A 16,543-nucleotide genomic window follows, 5' to 3' on the forward strand; every position below is an offset into this window, starting at 1 on the left:
TTGAGACTACCTACAGGAAAAATTTCCTGATTGTTGTTGGATTGGCTGCAGAGGACCAATTTCCTGGCCACCTTGATTCCTCAACATTATTACACTACTAGATTTCTTTATTTGGGAGTTTGTCAAAGACAGGGTGTACACAACAAAGGTTTGCAACATTGAAGACAACGAATTGGTGAAGTCAGTGGAAGTCAGGAATAACTGCTGAAATGCTCTAACACATGGTGCAAAATTGTATTCCACCAATACATTTTATGTTCTGCACATGGAGCTCATATGGAATTTATTTAAAGTGTAAAATATTTTATTAAATGGTCTATATTAAATAAAACAGTACACATGTGAATACTTTACTGTGTTTTTTTATTCCTCCCTGAAATGCGCTCAATAATTTATAACAACTCTGTATAATTTCAGTTCTAATTTTTTTCATTAGTTATTACTAGTTTGAAATCTTCAAATTATTTAAATTATAAATCTGAAGGTGGTTCCACAATAAATAAATGACATTTTGTATATAATTTCTATGAAAAAAATTTAGAAATATTAATTTTGAAAATTTAATATGTTAATTATAAATATTAAAATATATTTAATCAAAATTAACTTGGAAAATTAATATCATCATACAAATTTTTTTACTAGAAGATATTTTAATATTTTAAATATATAACAAAATTGTACAGCTCTACTTTTATATCAAAAATTACAATATTTGAAGATGACAGAAAACACTTGATATTTTTACTTTCCAATTTTTATTTAGAAATTATAAATATTCAGTATTAAAAATCATTATGGAAAAGCTTACTAAACAATCTGATTACATACAGTAATATTTCACTTAACAATGATTCTTTTGTTTCACACCAATCATAAAGGAATCCCCTATTTAACTTTTACATAAAAATTAAAAATATTCAAGAAACCATCATTTTCATTTCATATCCCATAGCTTTCAAATACATTTATTTTACAAAATTAATTATTTTGAAAATGGATTTTTATTGTCTTATAAATTCAATTATAAATGTGTGTACATAAAAGAGCATTTATTGTACTGTACAATATGCATTCTACTGACATGTTATGCATATTATTTACAATCTACACTTTCACATCATCATATTGTATTGCTCTATTTTCACTAACATCTAAATTATTAAAGCATTATGACAATATCAGATAACATATTAAAATTTGTTAATTGCTTTTATGATGGATTTATATAAATAAATTATACAGGATAAAATGGAATATATATACTGAAATATCATTTTAATGATCACTAAATTTTAAAAAGTTTTGGAACTTGTTATTTTATCATCTCTCTTTATATAAATAGGTATAACAAATGCCAGTTTACTATATAAAAATTTACCCTCCTACAAAAATATTAGTAGTGCAATGAAATTCACAAAGATAGAATTATTGATTTCATTGCCACCATTTATTACATTCATTTTTCTTCTCAAAGGACCAATTAGTTTCTTTTCAGACATTATATATTGTTATAACTACACTGTCACTTTTTCTTTATATTTTTAATTCAAAATTGATATTAACATTTCTTCAATAATTATTTTCAAATAAAAATAATAATCACATGTAAAATAATAATAATGTATTCATCACTGATTAGTTTTAAACAAAAAATTGTTGCAATGCCTATAAATTTATTTCTCTCTAAATATGTAGTGTAAATGACAATTTAATTTAACAAAAAATATCACCATAACAAGTCTAATTTCATTACATGAACTGTATGAAATTACTGTACTTGTTGCATTATCAATGAAATGATACATTTACATAAATTTATTACAAGAAAACAACCATCTAAGTGCTTGAACACTTGTAAAATTAAATATTTCACTTTATAAAATTAATAAACTGAAAATAAGGAATTCATAATGAATTTCATAAAATTAAAAATATGGATTTATAATCTGCTGAAAGTGATCATCACAAGAAACAAGATTCAAATACAGAAGTTCATACTTAGTTCAAAACATTTTTGACAATAGAACAATCATTATTAATTTGTTTTAGAATAAAGAATATAATATTCTTACATTAAAACTAGGTAATAATGAACAAAATAATTAAAAAATATAGACTTTTTATGTTTCAATCTTTTTCTTATTGTAGTTGAATTATGAAATTATTTCCTGGTTTAAAGTGACTTCTGAACTGTTATAACAACAGTCAAAATCTTGAACATTCTTAATGATGATAAAAAAAGTCCTTTTAGATGCATTTATCTTCAAGAATGAATTTCTAGTATGAAATGATTTATAATTATTTAAATAATTGAAACATCATAATAGTGTACAGTAGTGAATAGAACAGTATAATTTAATCAATAAGATGCATATTGCAAAATTATAAAAAATATTCATTACTGTTTAAATTTTTCTTTAATTAAAATAATTATTTCTTAAAATCCTGATTTGATTTTACAGTTGACTGACTATATAGAAATATAGATGCAATGACCAGTGCAGCACCAACAACAAACTTTAAGGTTAGTTGAAAATTAAATGCATATACAGATACTATACATGAGAGAACAATAGCAAGAGATGTTGCAAATCCTTTCAGTATGTTATCAGCATATTTTACAACTACAGCCACAATTAAACCTCCAAGTGCTTGTAGCAAAATCACAATCCAAATAAGAGCATTGTATCCAAAGAAAAATCCTTTTTCTTGGAGATTAGAAAAATCACTAACAAGGAGTGTTATAAGTCCAAAAGGAATGGCAAGCGTGCTCAATTGGACATTTCTCATCCAAACAGAAATATCACTACCCTTCAAAATCTTCTCAAAATAAACACCAGCAAATCCAGATAAACAACAAGCTATAAAAATGGCTGTAAATCCAACAAACGGATACTGTATTCTTCCTGCAGAATTAATTTGAGGTGCAGATATTTGGGCCAACTGTACAAGAGCAACACCTAAGAACAAAAACAACAAAGCAATCCATTGTACTGGTGAGAGTCTCTTATGTAGCATAGCAACAGAGAATAAAGCTGTTGTCAAAATTTTCAATTGATACGTAACCTGAAATATAAAATATATTTATTGTATATAAGTAATCAATGTATATAATTAAATAAATAAATATTTATATAACTTCTTATTTTAAATAACAATACTATGTTTAATTCTTTTCTTATATTCTTTCTTTCAATATTCTTCTAAAAATCTTCTAAATTCTTTCAATAATAAGTCACAATAATCCAAACATACAAACTTCCTACAGCAAACTGCTTGCAGAGCAAACAAAATTTATTGTATAAAAAATTCATTAAATGAAAAACATTCCAATTACAAGTTATTGTAATGAGGTTTTATTTTTCACAAAAACATTCTTTGTTATTAGTATGTTAAAATAAATATAAGTGTTATGCTTGCATTTTATACAGGGTTTCTACTTAAATTTTTGTTTTAAATTCCATGAATTTCCCTGACCAACTCTGTACAAATACCCTGACCCTCCTGTCCATTTAAGTACAGCACATTGACAAAATAAAACAGCACTTGACTTTCTATGCACATATGCTATTGCTTCTTTGACTTTTTAGTTATTTTTTTCTAATTTAATTTAGTTGCATAATTTTTATAATTGCTGAATTATTAAAATTAAAAATAACATGTTTTATTAAATTAAAATAGTTTATTCTGTTATTAATCCACAACCATAAATCTATGTGGCTTTGGAAAAAATAAATAAAAGCCATTATTTATTAATCCATATACAAAAGTATATATTTATTAAATTTATCTCTTAATAAATTTCCTGAACTTTATAAAATATTAATAAACTGGGAAAAAAAATCAAAAATTAGAAGTTCAGACTATTTACAAAAATATTTAATTTTCGAATCTATCACTTAATCCTTTTTTACACAACCACAGAAGTACCCGTTACATTGGCTTGAAGAAATAAGTTCATTAAAAAACAAATAATAGGTAAAATTTTACAATATTAAAAACAATCCAACATCAGCCTTTTATTTGAGGATCTGATGTCTAAACATTAAAAACAATAAGTAAATCTCACCCTACTATCAAGTTAAGATTAAGTGATAGACTTGAAAATTAAATATTTTTGTAAATAGTCTGAACTTCTAATTTTTGAAGAATTCTAATTAAATAGTATTATTTATCAATTTTTATACTTTGTTATCATTTTTTGAAATCAGTTTAACATCTGCCCTCAAACTGAGGGTAGATGGTAATTGTGAAAGATTTGGAGAAAGTTAAAATATTTTAAATCAAGGTTAGATCAAGTTTAGATTATTAAGAGTATTATAGACTTTTCCTTCAAATTCATAATACGGCATAATTAATACATCTGTTTTAAAATTTACAAATGACAATTGATACTACCGTATGTTATATTTGGGAAGTAGTTTTATCCCCTGGTGTTTTGCAATGCTTTCCTCTCTGTTGCATTTTATAATTCTTCACATAAACAATAAATATTAGTTTTTAAAATGTCTGAACATTAAACAAAATTTTAAAAAATATACAAAGTGATCACAATTTATGAAGTCTAATTTTGAGTGATTTTAAAATAGAATCTTACCATACAATTTAATAAATAAATCTTATTACACATAAGACTTACTATTCTATCTAAAAATATAAAAAGAAACTCATTTAATTTGGTTTGCAAAGTTTAAAGAACTGCTTACAAACTTGGTTTAGGTATAGTAACAAAAAAAAAAAAAAATTGATGAAAAGCACTTGTGCATTCTTTATATTTCTATTATACATCCCACACATTAAGTCAACATTTCACTGTAATAGTTGTAATATTCTTATTATCAGCAATGTATTTTTATTTAAATTGTAAAAGAAAAACTTAATACAATTTTTGAAAAATTGGAAGAACCAAATGTCTTTAAGTACAAAATACCTCAATGACATGCATTAACTTAGTGTTTCTCAAACTTCACCTTCTGGTAGACCTGTTAAATAAATTTTTATGTACCACTTGCCTAGTTTGCAGTCAATATATTTGCCTAGACCCACAGGGATTGTGGACAACACGTTGAGAAATCTGCTATCCAAATTATCTCAACCACCTGGATATGAAAATTTTTACTATTCAGCACTACACACAGTACAAAATTTTCAGTATTTTCAGACAATGCTTTCAATGATGTCAGATAAGGAAAGCAGTTAAGTATCTCAGAATAGATAGATTGATGGGGGAAGGCAATGCAACACCTGGAAATCTGGTAAGGAGAGATGCCTCCCATTCTACAAGAAACTGTCTCTATTTAGGTGTTGGAGTTTTCCAGGCTTTCTTCACAAATCTGTGGCCAGCCCATTAGTGAGATAAAACACTGGTAGTTGGTCACAGTGACCAACTACCAGTGTTTTATCCACTAAGCCACTGATGGGCTAAGCACATAAGGTAGCCAGTACAGTATTAATTACCAAGCTCAGACCCAGCTTGCATTATTTTAAAATTTCAATTTCAAAAAATTACAATGTTTTAATGAAATTATTTAAACTGTAAATGTATGTAATTTTTATTTAAATTGTAAATGTATGTAAAGGAGTGTTTTAGAAGTTAGACAAAATAATAGCCATAGTGGGAAAATAACTTCAATATGAAAATTTTCCTTATAAAAATTCATTTTGTAGTAGTAGTCATGAAATTTTTTTGCAATTTTGGATGTCAAAAAGTCTGTTAATTACTGTCTGTGCTAAAAATAGAAATAGTCATTTATGGCACTGAATTCAATTTTATTTCTATTAATCAGCATATTGCATTAAGTTTATAATTCTATATGCTATCATATAATGATGAAAACATGTGCTTAAATTAAAACATTCTTTTAATCTAAAATATTTTTATGTTAACTTATCAGTTTAATGTTGTATGGAAAATTGTATGGCAGGCCTATTTAATTATATGTATGATTTAATTTGAATTTTCCAAACTATGTAATAATGATTATTAATTGATTCATAAATTATGGTTTAATTTTGCATACAATAATTTTTGGGGAAATTTTGGATCCTAAAAATATTCTGCTCCTTTTTATATGTTGCATTGCACCACATTACTTCTGCTACCTGCAGATGATTACACTTGGTCAACCACACTGTGAGCAAAAATCAACAAAGTAGCCAAAGAAAGCCTTGTTGATTTTTTGACAAATTACCTGACTTTCCATGACTTTTTCCAAGCATTATTGAAAATCTCTGACTCTCCAGGTGCATAGGAACCTTGTTTACATGAAAAAATCCAACAAAAAATAATATTTTTTCCCTCACTAAAAAATACCAAATACAATTTCAATTTTAAGTACTCATGTATTAATGTTGAAAAATAATCAGTAACCTTTATCTGTATTTCTTTTTATCAAATGATTTTACTGTCAATGAATGATTTTAAATTTATTTAAATAATTACACATGGAACCAAGCCTAACATGTAGTAATAAAATGCTATAGCAAAAGTAAAAATCACACACACATATAGGTATCCCTCGTATAACATAATACAGTAGAGCGTCGTTTATCCGAATCAATTGGGGACTGGGGTGGTTCGGATAACTTATTTTTCGGATAACGAATCATGTACGAAAAAATATATTAATTTATCCCGTGTTGAAATTTCTCTCTGTTGCATGTCGCTTCGCGTTGAATTTTCGTCGATGTTAAGCCTAATGAAGGCTATTTTATCGTTAAAAATTATTTTTTTATTTTGTACAAACAAAATAAATTTATTGAAAAATATAAAAACAATAAAAAATTATACTTCAGATGTTAATTTAGTATCAAAAACGTAAAATATTTGAGTAACCCAAGAAATAGCCGAAGATTGCAGCGCCACAGCACTAGCGAAAATTTAAATTTGCCGACTGGAATGCTTTCGGATAACGGACGTTTCAGATAACCAGCTTTCGGATAAACGACACTCTACTGTAGTTACAAATCCATGCTATCCGAAACAAAAGACTAATGCAAAACATAGGGTTTCATTCCAGAAGTTAGCAAAAGTATACTATTCTCTTTCGTTTCTAAGAGAAATATGTTTATTAAAGCAATCAATAATTAATCAACAACCACAATTAAAAGTACTTATTACATGTTAATATTAATTTTAGTTAAATGAGAGCATTTTCTTTTTACAAAGATCGTCATCATCTCACCTTTTTATTGATCTTCATCAGAAGTAGCAGTAATATTTTCATATTTTTTATTTTTATCATAAAAAGTTTTTATGACAAAATAAAAATATGTTGTTAATCAAAAATTTGTTCTAGCAGATTGCATTTGTTCAGTCAAGTACCAAGTGATTTTTCTCAGAATTTGCATTCAAATACTGAATTGTTCAAGTACCGAGATACTCCTGTATTTCATTTGTCATTTTTACAAATGAAGTAATCATTCATAGATAAGTAACACCTATGGTTAAAAAAAGTTTAATAACACTTTACCTAAAAATATTTAAATAAACTTTACTAAATATGAAGATTAGTCTATAAAAAGAAAACACAGTGACAGTTTTAAGGGCTAAAGTCTGAAAGCAACAACAATGACACCTGGTTGATAGGAAAGTTAGGACAAGGAAGAAAAAATTGCACTATCAGTTTTCATTAAAGTACTGTAAACCTGCCCAAATTAATTTGTAAATTTCAATATTCTAAAATACATGGGCAAATTTGAAACATGTGTGCTTACTTGAATAGAAAAAATCAAATAATAAAGTTTACACTTAAAATTTGTGAAATTTTGTACGGAAGATATTCCCAATTTTCAAACCATGTTGTAGAAGTACCATGTTGCATGAGGGATACCTGCTGTAATATATAAAGAATGTAACATTATTTCAAACTATCCTCAAATACAATTATGTTTTGACTCATTATGAAAATAGTTTTCAAGTATTTTATAGTACTCAAAAAAAAGCTATCCAACAAGTGTTAGTTGTGAAAAATTGAGTCACTATTTTAAATACTTTAAATATTTATTACTTGTTGAATTAAAAAAAACTTATATAAAAATAAGTTTTTTTTAATTCAACAAGCTTTCAGAAGTTTATTATATAAAAAATAAATTTTGTTAAATAAGAATATTTTAAATATGTAAAATGTAAAAACACAGAAAAATTCATTGTAAAGAGAAATTCATAATACAGAACTTACATTATAAAGTTCAACTGCATTGAAAATATCAGAAAACTTGTTATTGAGAGCTGAATTAGGCATAAATTATTGATACAATATTTACTGAAACACACTAATCATTTTCAATAAATGTATCAACTTTTATATATTTAAATGATGGCAATATAAAGATTATTACCAACTGTTAATTGACAATCACCTCTCAAGTGGCAGATAATTTCGTAAATCTCCCAATAGTTAACATCTCAAGTGTCATTGGACAGACAAAGTTTTCTATGTTATAATTTAGTATCTAATATATTATACATATCCAATTAAAAGAGCTCTTCCATACATTAATTTTGATTTATGGAGTCAATATTTAAAATATCCAAGAATCTATTCTTGTATTGCTGTATTCAAATAATTTGATTTATAAAAAAATATATAATTTTAATTACATTTTTAAGATTCTTTTTTTTTATATTGAAGAGCAAGCAAAACACTTTTATGCATTAATTATAAATTCAACTGTTTAAATTTCAGTATTTCTTAAAGTTGATTCAATTATCTTTCAAAAATTAGGAATCAAACAGAATCTACATATCCTGTGCATAAATGAAAATATTTTTGTCAATATTTGAAATTATAACACACACTAAACAAACTGAAAAATCTAATACAATTATAAAGTACAAGTAGATATTAAAAGATAATGTAAAATAAATGTTATCACAAAAAGTAAGATAGCTATGATTCTCTGATATCTAAAATCCACCACTCTCAAACATTAAACGTGCAATTTTGACTCATAATAGAATTTAATTATCCACTAATTGTACTAAACATACAGTTTACTTATACAATTTATTTGGAAAAAACAAAATTGTGTTTTTGTATTGTTGATGTGCATTTTAAGTTAACTTCTTAATTCTTAAAAGACTATTTAGGAAAGTCCAAAAAAATATTTTTGTGAAGAACAAAAGACAATCAGATGTATTCTGATCATTCTGTCATCTTTCATATTGTCTATTATCTAATCAAACAATTCAAAAGTAGAAACTATTGCTTTCTACATATATCGAAATATTTTATATTACATATTCATTTACAAAATCTGATTATCTTCCTATAGTTCAAAGTAATAAAATAAATTTAATAATTACAGTTATTTATTATAAATTAAAATGATATTGTTAATATTACCTGGCATGTTGCAGCATCAAGATGTGTGGCACCAACATAAATTAAGTTATTTTGAAGTGTATAAACAAGAGAAGGAATTGCTACCTGAAATAATTTGAAAAATTTTAATAAGAATACAAATTCTTTATTATATCTAATTCTTCTAATGTTAATTAATAGTTGTCACTTTATTTTCCATTTATAATTTCATGAAGAAAATCAAAATTATACTAGATGATCTTCATCTAATATGAATATATTTTAAATCTGAAATGAAAATCTTATCAAGCTCTAGACAGAAGTTTTAATTTGAACTACCTATGGATCTTTATATAATTTTTTAAAATAAACATACAAGTTATTTTCCCTTTCAGAAAAATTTAATATGGCAGATATTAAATATTTACAGATTTAGTGATAATAATACCACTACAAAAAACAATATAATATCTGTAATTTAAACTTAAATATGTTCAATTGTTTTGTTTTGTATTTGATCTTTTATATTAAATATAATCTGATAGACATTGAATAATAAAAGCAAAAATACATATTATGATTTATTTGAATAAATTGAGTTACAGTAATATTATCATCAATGAATCTGTAAATATATCACATGTATATAAACAAAGATATATCTTGACTTATGATCCCTGAACATACAAATATTTGAAATTATGATGGTTGTCCCATAAAGCGTTCATAGTAGTCATATCAGCAAATGTAAGGCACATATGATTGAAATAAAATAAAGAAATTACACTGTCAATCATATAACTACCCATAACCTTACATTCTCTATAAGGCACTTCATAACAATTATAATAAATGGCTTTATTAAATATAATGCACATTCTGCTTTTGTCAACACTGATATTGATTACTGTTTATAGTCACCTCAGCATATATAACATACAGTAATTTTTGGCTTGCAGAAAAAATTTCTGGTGTGAGTGAAGAAGCATGTAAAGTAGAAAATTTTATAAAAATGTAATATTTTCTGACTTTTCTATTTTATTTATTTTTGGCCTTTAATAAAATTTTGTTCAAATAAAACTTCTAGTAGTAATTTATTTTTAATTGATAACACTAGTCTGTGACATAGTCACTACAATGAATAAATGTACAGTACAACTTCAGCATTCCAAACTGTTGCTCCTCAAGTCATTCTGCTTCTTCACATAAATTTGGGGATAATAAAAAATTTATCAAGATTCTAAATAAAGGAAGAAACTCCTTAAAATGTTTATCAACAATTTCCAGCCCTTCCACAAGTTAAAGAACATATTCCTAAGACTTGATATCAAGAAACCTGATATGATGATGATGATGCTATATTTAAAAATGCAATGAATGAAACAGAAAAGGCAGCAAGCTTTTAAACATGTTGTTACAAAGATTTTTGATAACAAGAAAAATTCAAATTATAGAAATATTGTCAACAAAATGCTAGATGCATTCAAGAATCTCAGCTACAATATGAGTTTGAAATGTTACTTCTTATATAATCTCATTTGAATTATTTTCTACAACTCTTGTTCCCTGAACAAAGAACAAGAGGAAAGAAAAATTTTATCAACAAAAAGAAAACTGAGGAAAAAATATCAAAAAAGATGGAGCATCAACATGCTTACTGATTACTTTTGGCTAAAACAACCACTTCACACCTAAGCGATAATTCCATCAAATAAACAACAACAAAATTTTAATGTTCAAACGCACATCAGTTATACATTAAAACATTTAACAATGAATATATTATTACCACCATATATATTATTTTATATATTAACACCATATATATTATTATTGTATTTATTTATAACTTTATTTATAAATATTTTAATTATATGTTGTAATATGTAACAATCTTTGTATTCAACATCATGTAAATGTTAAAAATTAGAACACAGCTATGTTTGAAAACTGTTAAAAAGATAGAACTGTTTTTCTATTCTATACAATTTTTCCTGACAAGGGCCCCTGAAAGACGGCTGAAAACTTTTGAACACTAAAATTTTTTTGTTGTTCATTTGCTGGAATTATCGCTTAGGTGTGAAGTGGTTGTTTTAGTACAGTAATACCTCGACTTATGCTACCCCGACTTACGCGATTTTCAAATCTCGTTGATTCATCTTTTGTTTGAGCGCCACGCAACTCTCGATTACTCACTCCCCCCACACTATTGTTCAGCTTACATGTTCGGACGTGTCATGCGGAATCCATACATAGCTACAATTTATTTTGTGTTATTTATTTCTGTGTTTCTTATATCTATGCAGACTCGAGAGACTCTAAATGTCATCTAAACGAAGTAGAACTGATTATTCTGCATCAAACAAAAAAAGAAAAACTTTATCTTTGGAATGTAAAGTTAACATTATTAACTTCATTACATTGTTTACATTATTACTTCGATACAAAAATGAAAATTTGTGAATTGGCAAAAAAGTTTGATCTACCGGAATCGATGATCAGAACAATTATAAAAGGTAAAGAAAAAATTCTCGAAGCTGTAAAAAATGCTCAATCTTTAAATTCAAGCATCATTCGTAAACGTCACGGTATTATCCCTGAGATAGAAACAATGTTAAAATTATGGCGTAATAATCAAGTAAATGTTAAAAATTGTATAATAATATAATTTGTCATACATATGTATTATCTAAGATTTTATTAAANTTGATCAACCTAGCGATACGGCGATAGGCTCTTCTCGTTGAGAATTCTTAGATACTTTCAGCCATACTAATATGAATATATTTTAAATCTGAAATGAAAATCTTATCAAGCTCTAGACAGAAGTTTTAATTTGAACTACCTATGGATCTTTATATAATTTTTTAAAATAAACATACAAGTTATTTTCCCTTTCAGAAAAATTTAATATGGCAGATATTAAATATTTACAGATTTAGTGATAATAATACCACTACAAAAAACAATATAATATCTGTAATTTAAACTTAAATATGTTCAATTGTTTTGTTTTGTATTTGATCTTTTATATTAAATATAATCTGATAGACATTGAATAATAAAAGCAAAAATACATATTATGATTTATTTGAATAAATTGAGTTACAGTAATATTATCATCAATGAATCTGTAAATATATCACATGTATATAAACAAAGATATATCTTGACTTATGATCCCTGAACATACAAATATTTGAAATTATGATGGTTGTCCCATAAAGCGTTCATAGTAGTCATATCAGCAAATGTAAGGCACATATGATTGAAATAAAATAAAGAAATTACACTGTCAATCATATAACTACCCATAACCTTACATTCTCTATAAGGCACTTCATAACAATTATAATAAATGGCTTTATTAAATATAATGCACATTCTGCTTTTGTCAACACTGATATTGATTACTGTTTATAGTCACCTCAGCATATATAACATACAGTAATTTTTGGCTTGCAGAAAAAATTTCTGGTGTGAGTGAAGAAGCATGTAAAGTAGAAAATTTTATAAAAATGTAATATTTTCTGACTTTTCTATTTTATTTATTTTTGGCCTTTAATAAAATTTTGTTCAAATAAAACTTCTAGTAGTAATTTATTTTTAATTGATAACACTAGTCTGTGACATAGTCACTACAATGAATAAATGTACAGTACAACTTCAGCATTCCAAACTGTTGCTCCTCAAGTCATTCTGCTTCTTCACATAAATTTGGGGATAATAAAAAATTTATCAAGATTCTAAATAAAGGAAGAAACTCCTTAAAATGTTTATCAACAATTTCCAGCCCTTCCACAAGTTAAAGAACATATTCCTAAGACTTGATATCAAGAAACCTGATATGATGATGATGATGCTATATTTAAAAATGCAATGAATGAAACAGAAAAGGCAGCAAGCTTTTAAACATGTTGTTACAAAGATTTTTGATAACAAGAAAAATTCAAATTATAGAAATATTGTCAACAAAATGCTAGATGCATTCAAGAATCTCAGCTACAATATGAGTTTGAAATGTTACTTCTTATATAATCTCATTTGAATTATTTTCTACAACTCTTGTTCCCTGAACAAAGAACAAGAGGAAAGAAAAATTTTATCAACAAAAAGAAAACTGAGGAAAAAATATCAAAAAAGATGGAGCATCAACATGCTTACTGATTACTTTTGGCTAAAACAACCACTTCACACCTAAGCGATAATTCCATCAAATAAACAACAACAAAATTTTAATGTTCAAACGCACATCAGTTATACATTAAAACATTTAACAATGAATATATTATTACCACCATATATATTATTTTATATATTAACACCATATATATTATTATTGTATTTATTTATAACTTTATTTATAAATATTTTAATTATATGTTGTAATATGTAACAATCTTTGTATTCAACATCATGTAAATGTTAAAAATTAGAACACAGCTATGTTTGAAAACTGTTAAAAAGATAGAACTGTTTTTCTATTCTATACAATTTTTCCTGACAAGGGCCCCTGAAAGACGGCTGAAAACTTTTGAACACTAAAATTTTTTTGTTGTTCATTTGCTGGAATTATCGCTTAGGTGTGAAGTGGTTGTTTTAGTACAGTAATACCTCGACTTATGCTACCCCGACTTACGCGATTTTCAAATCTCGTTGATTCATCTTTTGTTTGAGCGCCACGCAACTCTCGATTACTCACTCCCCCCACACTATTGTTCAGCTTACATGTTCGGACGTGTCATGCGGAATCCATACATAGCTACAATTTATTTTGTGTTATTTATTTCTGTGTTTCTTATATCTATGCAGACTCGAGAGACTCTAAATGTCATCTAAACGAAGTAGAACTGATTATTCTGCATCAAACAAAAAAAGAAAAACTTTATCTTTGGAATGTAAAGTTAACATTATTAACTTCATTACATTGTTTACATTATTACTTCGATACAAAAATGAAAATTTGTGAATTGGCAAAAAAGTTTGATCTACCGGAATCGATGATCAGAACAATTATAAAAGGTAAAGAAAAAATTCTCGAAGCTGTAAAAAATGCTCAATCTTTAAATTCAAGCATCATTCGTAAACGTCACGGTATTATCCCTGAGATAGAAACAATGTTAAAATTATGGCGTAATAATCAAGTAAATGTTAAAAATTGTATAATAATATAATTTGTCATACATATGTATTATCTAAGATTTTATTAAAAATTTTCTAAATTATTGTTTTCTTTAGTCTCCGGCCCCAATTAAAAATTATTTGTATGTATTTATATGGGAAATTATACCCTGACTTACGCGAATTCGACTTACGTAATTATCGCTCGGTCCCACCTATTGCGTAAGTTTGGGGTATTACTGTATATATTTCCAGTTTGTGTGCAAGTTTTTTATGTCTACTTTTGGCTACTTAATTGAGAGATTTGAGGTATGGAAGGTAATCACAGAAAGGAAAATTTCTTCAACAAAAAACAATAATTACACTGTTCTTAATGATTGCTCAAAACTGTTACTGTAATGATACAATATTTTCTGTTAAATCTATATAGTCTGGATTTAGTTTCTATCTAATGAAAATACTGGTTTAATATTTCCTGGTATTATAATTTGGATCCAGTCTAAATATGAAAAAGAAAAAAATAACTGTTTGATTTATATTAATACAATGATCATAAAATTTAAATTTACATATTAGTTTAATCTTATTGTTTACAGTTCCTGTTACTAAATCAAGATAAATTTTAAGTGACATCATATATAACATTACATACCTTAACCGTGTCCATTGGTTGTTTAATCACTGTCCTGTAAATTGACACAATGGCTTTAGAAAAACTTCCTTCATCTATCCATACTAAAGCAAGACAAGTGATCAATTTTATAACTTCAGCCATAACAACTGCAGTGCTTGCCATAAAAAGATCTTTCTGAGTTCTTGCCATTCTCATTGTTAAATTTAATGCAGCATTTTGTACTGTCAATGTAACAAGTGAAGTATATTTTAAAAGCTGTTGAGTGCCTAAAAAAGTAATATAATCTATAAGTATCTTTATATAATTAATATAAGCTTTTTAAAAACCAATTTATACTTTAATATGTATTCCATATATTATATATAAATAAACAAATAATTATATATATACAGTAGTGCCTCGTATAGCGTACTTAATCCGTTCCAGGTACACGTCCGTTATATGAAATGCATTTTTCCATAGAAATACATGTTAAAACATATAATTCGTTCTGCAGCATAAAATAACCATACTGTACCATAAAAATAAAAAAAAAAAAAATGAAAATGGAGCAGTCACCAATTATGCTGAGTAGTCAGATGCTCTGAGGAGGAGGTGGAGGAACACTTTATTTACACATTCATACAGATACAGACTTTTTACACATTGCAGCAGGTCTCTTTTTATTGTTTTTTAATCGAAGTCAGAACAAGGAGAGGCTACCGGAGCTTGCAGGTCAACTCCTCTTGTTCCATCCTTTGTTTTTTGGCAGCTGGCTTCTTGAAAAACATGTCCAAGGTGGTCTGTTTCTCTTCTTCAACACCTGTCGGAAATGACAGGCAAGAGTGTCATTGTAGAGATCATTGATCCTGTTGGCCTCAGCTCTGTTTGGATAATGAGTGTTGGTAAACTCCTGAACCTATCCCCATTTGACAAGGAAGTTTTTGTCAACTTTCACTCCTGATGATTTCTTGCATTGTTTCAATTGAAATCACTTTTCTGTTTTTTTTTAGAAGTCATGATTTGCACAACACTTGAATAAATGTAAATACCCTGCACTGATGTACGTAATAAACAAGGGAGCAAGCCAAATCCCAACAGGAGCTCTGTACTTCAGATATACTAATAATATATTCTAATAATACTAATATATTATAAAAAATGCAGATTTCCATTGGCAACGGCAAAAGAGTGGAAACATCATTCATACTTGTTTGCAGAAAGACTGTTGTTCGCCTCATGTAACTGCCGAACGGAAAGTCTGTTGTTCGCAGCATCCGTTATACGAAACACCATTGTATATATATTTTTTATTTTACATATATAAAAAAGAAATATATCACAACAGGTGGAATATAAATTTTAACTATTCTAGTATTTTTCTTCCTCTGTTACATCAAGGTAATATTATACATGTGATTGCTATATATACAATTTGAAATTCAATAAATAATGTCAAGCAAGATAAAGAATATAATAATTGGATGAAGGCATAACACCT

General features: G+C 26.7%; 1 protein-coding gene across 6 annotated transcripts in view; it reads right to left on the bottom strand.

The window, feature by feature from the left end:
* Positions 1 to 739: 739 nt before the first annotated feature.
* Positions 740 to 16,543, bottom strand: part of LOC111621543 (UDP-galactose translocator-like) — a 37,849-nt gene continuing 22,045 nt past the window's right edge. For 5 of the 6 annotated variants that reach the window (XM_023363705.1, XM_023363704.1, XM_023363706.1 and 2 more), the window contains 2 exons: positions 9,351 to 9,434; positions 740 to 3,069 (listed from right to left, as the gene is read on the bottom strand). In XM_023363705.1, coding sequence (XP_023219473.1) covers positions 2,434 to 3,069; positions 9,351 to 9,434 — 720 coding nt within the window. In that variant the 3' untranslated portion in view covers positions 740 to 2,433. Of the gene's footprint in view, positions 3,070 to 9,350; positions 9,435 to 15,081; positions 15,326 to 16,543 lie in introns of those variants that run through there. The other variant, XM_023363709.1, reaches the window with a different exon arrangement.

This window comes from Centruroides sculpturatus, unplaced genomic scaffold (assembly GCF_000671375.1).
Source record: "Centruroides sculpturatus isolate CEXI.00-Female unplaced genomic scaffold, Cexi_2.0 scaffold272, whole genome shotgun sequence".
Taxonomy (NCBI): domain Eukaryota; kingdom Metazoa; phylum Arthropoda; class Arachnida; order Scorpiones; family Buthidae; genus Centruroides; species Centruroides sculpturatus.